The 7,369-nt window shown below is 33.9% G+C and overlaps 1 protein-coding gene across 1 annotated transcript; it reads left to right on the forward strand.

The window, feature by feature from the left end:
- The first annotated feature begins 5,989 nt into the window (after nt 1–5,989).
- Nucleotides 5,990–6,934, forward strand: LOC102840446 (olfactory receptor 14A16-like). The gene has a single exon (XM_006877521.1). It carries the CDS (start codon nt 5,990–5,992, stop codon nt 6,932–6,934), a length of 945 nt encoding a protein of 314 aa, XP_006877583.1.
- Nucleotides 6,935–7,369: the final 435 nt, after the last annotated feature.

The following is a 7,369-nucleotide window of genomic DNA, read 5'->3' on the forward strand; positions in this document are numbered from 1 at the left end:
TATTGTGGAAGAGCTAAGTTCTTAAAGTAGAGTCAGTTTTAACAAGGTGTATTCCATCTGTTGAGGTCCATATGTATAGTTGTCTTTTATGTTATTTTAAAAATGTATTTTCAATGAAGAATTCACTAGTCTTGTAAAGTCCCATCATGTGATCTTTTGCATCATTTCTATCACCAAAGCCATATTATCCAAATACTGATCCTGCTTCTTTGTTTCCAACCTTTGCATTCCAATCACCAGTAATTAGCAATACATCTTGATTGCATATTTGATCAATTTCAGACTGAAGATGTTGGTTATTGTTGTTAAATGCCATGGAGTTGACCCCAATACATAGTGACCCCATATATGGTTTCTGAGGAGCAACTGGTGAGTTTGAACTACTGATCTTATGGAACCGAACTTGTGATTGAACGCTTATCCTAAAGTGCCACACCTGGATTCTGCAGAAGTTGCAAGAATTCTTCAATTTCTTCATCACTCACTTTAGTGTTTGGTCTGAAAACCTCAATAATAGTATGATTAATTGGTCTACCTTGTAGGCGTATGGATATTATCCTATTACAGATAGCATTGCACTTCAATACAGATCTCAATATGTTTATTTTAATGATGAATGTGGCACCATTATTATTCAAGTGGTTTTTCCCATCCTAGTAAACCATGGATTGTCAGATTCAAAATTGCCAATAACAGTCCATTTCAGCTGACTTATGCTTAGGATATCAATGCTTATGTGTTCCATTTCATTTTTAACAATTTCCAATTTTCCTAGATTCATATGTCCTACATTCCATGCTCTGATTATTAATGTATATTTCCAGCTATTTCTCTTTATTTTGAATTGTACCCCATCAGCAAATGAAGGTCATGGAAACTTTCCTCCATTTACATCATCACAGTCAACTATAATTTGAGGAGGTAATTCTTCCACCAGTCGTATTATGAGTGCCTTCCAACCTGAGGGCCTCATCTTCTGACACTGTATCTGACAGTATTCTTGTGTTCTTCGTCATGTTTCAGTACTCAGTATTCTGGTGCTGACAGTGTTCCACTATTGTTCATAAAGTTTTCAGTGAATAAATATTCAGAAGTAGTTCATCTCTTGTTCCTCCTAGTCTGTCTTCATCTGAAAGCTCAGCTGAAAATCTAGTGCCATGGGTGACCCTGCTGGTATTTAAAATACCAGTGGTATAGGTTCCATGGTCACAGCAACAGACATGCCACCACAGTAAAACAAACTGACAAATGAGTGGTGATGTTTTAAAATAGCCTTTCTATATTTCTTCTAAATACTAAGTGTATGGTAAAAATAGTTTCCAATACATTTACTTTTATTCTTATGTATTGGTTTGTTTGTATATTTATGTATTTATTTAATGAAAGTTTTCTTTAAACATCCAACATTATGGTCCTTTATTAAAGTGTTTAGACAGTTTACATTTAATATTAAATTACTTATGTATATTCATTTGACTCTCCAAATTTTCTATATGTTTTCTATTTATCCCATATGGTCTTGGTAACTTTTTTCCCTTTTGTTATTGAATCTTATTTGTGATTTTTTAGTCCTCATCATAATTTATTAATTATATCACTGAGTTCTATTTTAATGATTGATCTAGAGTCTTAAATCTCTATATATAGCTTCTATCTGATTTGATATAATATGTTATTTTTTAACATATAATGAAAAACTATACAACAGAAGTTTTCAACATTCTCCAGTCTCAACCTTGTAATAGTGCCATTTAATTTTCTACCTTTGTCATAAAATTCAATATACATTGATGTTATTTTGCTTTAAGCATTCACACTTTGTTCCTCTATACATAGCATTTTTTTGCAGTTGAATCTTTAGTTTAAAGTTTGACAACGAAATGCTTTCCACCAACTTGTGGAGCCAAAACTTTCTCAGGTTTCACAATCTTTTGTTTAGGTGCTGCCTTTGTGGGAGCCTTAGCAGCAGCATTGCTATCTTTTTAGATGTTTGCTTAGCCTTTTTTGCTTCTTTGGCAACCCTTATGGCCTGTTCTCATTGAGTCTTTCTAACTTCAGCCTTCTGATTTATCTTGCCCATTGTATCAGCAAAAGATGCACTAGTGATGGCCTTCTGGAATTTGACTACACAGCAGGTCCTTTTCTTTTAAATTTCTTGTGGTTGTCCCATTTTGTGCTTTCTTCTGTAGAGGACAGTACAGTTTATCTGCTGAAGATTCCTCTTGGAAAGGAATGCAGACTCGCATTTTGCATTAAGAATCTGAAAAACTTTCCTGTCAATCCTGGAGTAGCATCTCCCATGTCCTTGGTATATGTTGTACCTACTGAAACTGCACAGTTCTATCTTCATGGCTGTGGCTGCAGAGGAACAGGGAAGATGGCAAAGAGAAAGAGAGGGTTATGGGAAAAGACATAGTATTTTATATGGCAAGTTTATAAATTCTCCCTTTATAACTGTTTTTTTTTTTCTGAAATATTATTATGATGGTGTGTTACATAATCTTTTCATTTATATGTTTATTGAGTTCATTTTATTTGTAGATTTGAGATTTTCATCAAATCTGAAAATATTTCAGGTTTTTTTCTGGCTATAACCAATTGCCTATTCTTTTGTTTCTTCAAGTATGTTGTAGTTGTTGTTAAGTGCTCTCAAAATGGTTCTAACCCATAGTGACCCTGTATAGGGTTTCTGAGGACCACGTGGTGAGCTTAAACTGCCGACCTTGAAGTTCAAATGGCTTTGCAGTCTGGCACATTAACCCACAGCACCACACCATGACTCCAAGTATATGTTTGCTAAATTACTGAATATTACATTGTATGTCATTGAAGCTCTGTAAACTCTTTAAGATTACATTTTCACTAATTTTGAAAGTTTCCTTTTCCATTTTTCAAATTCACTGACTTTTTAGTGAAGTGTAAAATTTGCTATTACTCACACCTGTGATTTTTTTTTCTTCTCTGCCACTATGTATTCTTTTTATCTCTAGAAGTTTTTTAAATTATTTTACTTATCCATTTATCTCCTCATATGCTTACGCTCTTATTCACAATTTGAAATGTAGTTTTCTCCTTAAAATATTTGCAAGCACTTCATAATGTTTTAGTTAGGATAATGTTCATATTTAGTCATTAGCTTCCTCTGACCTCATTTCCTTTTGCTTTTCCATGCTCTAACACATGTGTGAAAGTACCATAGCAAATGAAGCTTTCTGCTCCCATAAAGATTTAGGACTCCTGCTATGGTGCTCTAGGATCAACTCTGGACTATGAACCATAAGGTTGACAGTTCAAACCCACCAGCTGCTCCTTAGAAACACTATACAGGGTTGCTGTGATTTAGAATCTACTCAATGGTATTTAACAACAACAACACACATGTGGCTTCAGCATGAGAGTCTTAATGTTGGTGCCTCAGAGTCATCAAACATTGGTGGTTTTGGATTTACTTTTTTCTTTACTTCAGAATATCTTTCCTCAGACAATTGCCTTCAACCTACCAAAACCAGTTGCATCAGAGTCAACTATGACTCATGGAGATCCAGTGGTGCCAAAGTAAAACTATGTTCAACTTATGAGAAGCATGTGACCAGGCTTTTCTTTGAGACTCCTCTTGGTAAACACAAACTTTCTCCCTTGCAATTAGCATCTAAGCACGTTAACCTTTTATACCCACCTGATAATCCAAAATGTTGCTATCAAGTAGACTGAGATTCATGGAAGCCCTATCTGTGTCAAAGTAGAGTAGTAGAACTGAGCTCCATAGGATTTTCAATGGCTGTTGTTTTTTTCCCCATAAATTATAAATAAGATCACTGGCTTATTATCTGAAGTACTCCTCGGTGAAATAAAATCTTTAAACTTTCAGTGAGCAATGAAATGAAGTTTACACTATCAAAAACCCCACCTACAACATATTGTTGTTTCTGTTAGGTGACTTTGAGAGTGGGTTTCAAACCATAGTGACCCTGCATAGGGTTTTAAGGTGGGTAAGAACTGCGTGGAGTCCTGGTGTGATGCTGTGGGCTAGTGAGCTGGACTGCAAAGTCAGTTTGAATCACAAGGTTGGCAGTTCAAGTTCACCAGATGTCCTTGGAAATCCTATGCAGGGACACTATGGGTTGGAACCAACTTGATAACACTTAACAACAACAACAAGAACTTCCAACCTTGAGGTTAGCAGTCCAGTGCTTATCTAAAAGTACTACACAAGAAACTAAAACCTAGGAGGAATTAAATAGACAACTGCAAAAGAAAGGATGGAAGGAAGAGAGAGAACTATGCTTATCTAAATGGTATTAATATATAAGCATCTATGTTTGGTTTTCTAATATTTTTTTAATTAAATTTCAATTTATTATTTTTATAATTCTGAAAAAGAACATTAAGTTATTTACAAGAAACACTGATGTTTCTGATGTCATGTGCCCTTTGAGACTGTTAATCTTACATTACCCATTCCAGACAATTATCTATAATTGTTGCTCTGCTAAATTTCTATGGGAGTATATCTCCTGAGAAAAAGTTGCCTTCTTGTAAGATAGTCTTACTTTTAAGAAGAGGTTAATATTTGATCTGCAAGAGAAGGAGCTGGTGAATATTTAAAAACTGATGAATGACCTAACAAGCTAGTTGTTGTCTTATCAGTCATAAAAGGAAAACACATGGCTTTCAATAACACAGAAAAATTAAATGTCAGCAAATCTATATCAGTTTGCATCTTGTAAGAAGACAGATTATCCGAACTTAGTAAGTAATTTTTAAATGAGTTTTTCTATTTCCCAAGAAGTACAGGCTTGTAAAAAAGTAAATAATTAAAAGTCTGAGTCCAAAATTATAAGCCTGCCAAGTTGTAGTTTTATTCATAATATTTATCTGATCATTAATCATAATGATAATTACTTATTACAATTATTTTGTTCAACTTAGGTCCATGTTAAACTTATACATATCTTATTACTTGGTTAACAAACTTAAACAAATTTCAGATTAAACTGAAAACTTAGATGACAAAACAATCACAAAACTACTATCCAAAGTAATAATGCTAAATTTTATAGTCAATAATTAGTTTAATGTATTAATAATTAGTGTGTATTATTTGATAGTCAATTAAAGTGTGCACCATTAGTATTGAAAAAAGACAATTGACATTAGAACACTCTTTGAATGTCTGAATATTTATGAATGAGGAAAATTATGTTATTGGGAAATGTCTGCCATTACACACTTTTTCATGTAGGGAACAACTTAGACATAAATTTGGATATGTAAGGTGAGAACCATTGAACCCTAAAGAATAAAATTAAGAATGAGGCCTTTATACAATAAATAGTAGACTGGAACTTACTGACAGAGAAAAAGATAAATGGTTAGACTTTCAGCAATACTAGATTTTGCTGTGTTACACATCATGGTTATTTATATTAGATAAGTGATGAAATGGGTAAACTCCTTAAGATTATGGACATTAATGAATAACATCAAGCATGATTTATTATAGTTTTATAATTAAAAGGAAAGTATATGCTCTCAAAGTAGTTTCGTTTCCTTTTTTCCTGATTATAAGAAAGAAATTAATGTGGATTTGTTTTGGGTTTCAATTTTTACTAAATGTTTTCTTGCATGGTTATCAAATTGTTCAGATATTGTAGGATAATAGACATAACCCAAATGATATTCAAGACTTTTATGCGAACTATTTTTGGTATTTGAAAGTATCATCTTGTTATCCTTATTGCTTTACAAACTGACCTTGCAATCTAGCACATTAACTAGCACACAACCCCACACCAGAACTCCAAACTTGATAGTAGTAGGTAAAAAATTGCATACATTTGTTGAGGGAGTTGGATAGTGAAGATTATAAAATGTTTTTCTACACTGAGAACAAAACTAAGAAGCTGGCTAATCTTAATAAGATCATGTATTATTTTCTTAATATACATTTTTATTCTCTTCTTCAGCTAAAGGAATCCACATTTGGAAAATGTCCAACCTTACTATTATGGAAGACTTTATCCTCATGGGATTCTCTGACATCGAAGAACTTCAAATCTTATATGCTATATTATTCTTGTTGATTTACATGACTGCTCTGATGGGAAATATTCTTATCATCACTCTTACCTCTATTGACCAGCACCTTTCTACTCCCATGTACTTCTTTCTGAAGCACCTCTCTGTTTTAGACTCGTGTTTTATCTCAGTTACTGTACCCAAATCAATCATTAATTCAGTAACACACACCAGGTCCATCTCATTCCTAGGATGTGCCACACAACTGTTCTTAGTCCTTTACCTGGCTTTTTCAGAATTAGTCTTACTCACAGTGATGGCCTATGACCGTTATGTGGCTATTTGTCATCCCTTACACTATGAAGTCATCATGAACAAGAAGTTCTGTGTGCACCTAGTGGTGTCTTCTTGGCTTAGTGGTGGCATAGGTGGAGGAATGTATACTTCCAGCACCTTTTCATTAACTTTCTGTGGCATTCTCATACAGCAATTTTTCTGTGATGTTCCATCCTTAATGAAGATATCATGCATAGGTACACATCTTGTTAAAACTATCACAACTGCTCTAATTTTTTTTCTGGCATTGGGGTGTTTTATTTCTATCATAATTTCATACACTTGCATATTTATTGCTGTATTGAGAATCCCATCAATACAGGGAAGATCTAAAGTCTTCTTAACATGCCTGCCTCATTTACTTGTTACGACCTTATTTTTTTCAACTGGCAGTACACCGTATTTGATTCCCAAACCAGATAACCCATCAATTCAGGATCTCTTACTATCTGTGCTCTACACCGTGGTGCCTCCAACTCTGAATCCCATTATATACAGCTTGAGAAATAAAGATATCAAATATGCTCTAAGAAAGATTATTCTTGGCAAAAATTCTTTATGTTTTAATACTCATATGTAAATTTTCTTATATATGGAATATTCTATATATTCTTGTGTGGCTCTAGTATACACACGGGATCACTAACTGCAGGGTCATAGGTTCAAACCCACCTGCTGCTCCTTGGAAACCAATACCCAGGGTGGATATGAGTCTAACCGATTTGATGGACTTAACAACATTAATATATTTTGAATAATTTCAACTTGAGACGATGCATCGTGTATGCTTATTTAATTGGGTCACAAGTGGGGATGGTGCTTATGGATGATTTACTAGAATGCATCTGTGTCTGCAGTCCTACCTAGATCATGAGGCAAGACTGCAAAGTACACCTTGGATTTTATAGTTGTGACTGTCAATTAGTTGTTATTATTGCTTCTCAATTACATATTCTATTCACTAATTTCAAGTATGCATTCTCCATGACTAAGAATTTTGAACCAAATGGCAAAA

The sequence above is a fragment of the Chrysochloris asiatica genome, unplaced genomic scaffold, assembly GCF_000296735.1.
Source record: "Chrysochloris asiatica unplaced genomic scaffold, ChrAsi1.0 scaffold00520, whole genome shotgun sequence".
Classification (NCBI taxonomy): Eukaryota; Metazoa; Chordata; class Mammalia; order Afrosoricida; family Chrysochloridae; genus Chrysochloris; species Chrysochloris asiatica.

Excerpts from the sequence above, each read along its gene's own strand:
- LOC102840446 (XM_006877521.1), top strand. The coding sequence starts at position 5,990 with ATGTCCAACCTTACTATTATGGAAGACTTTATCCTCATGGGATTCTCT.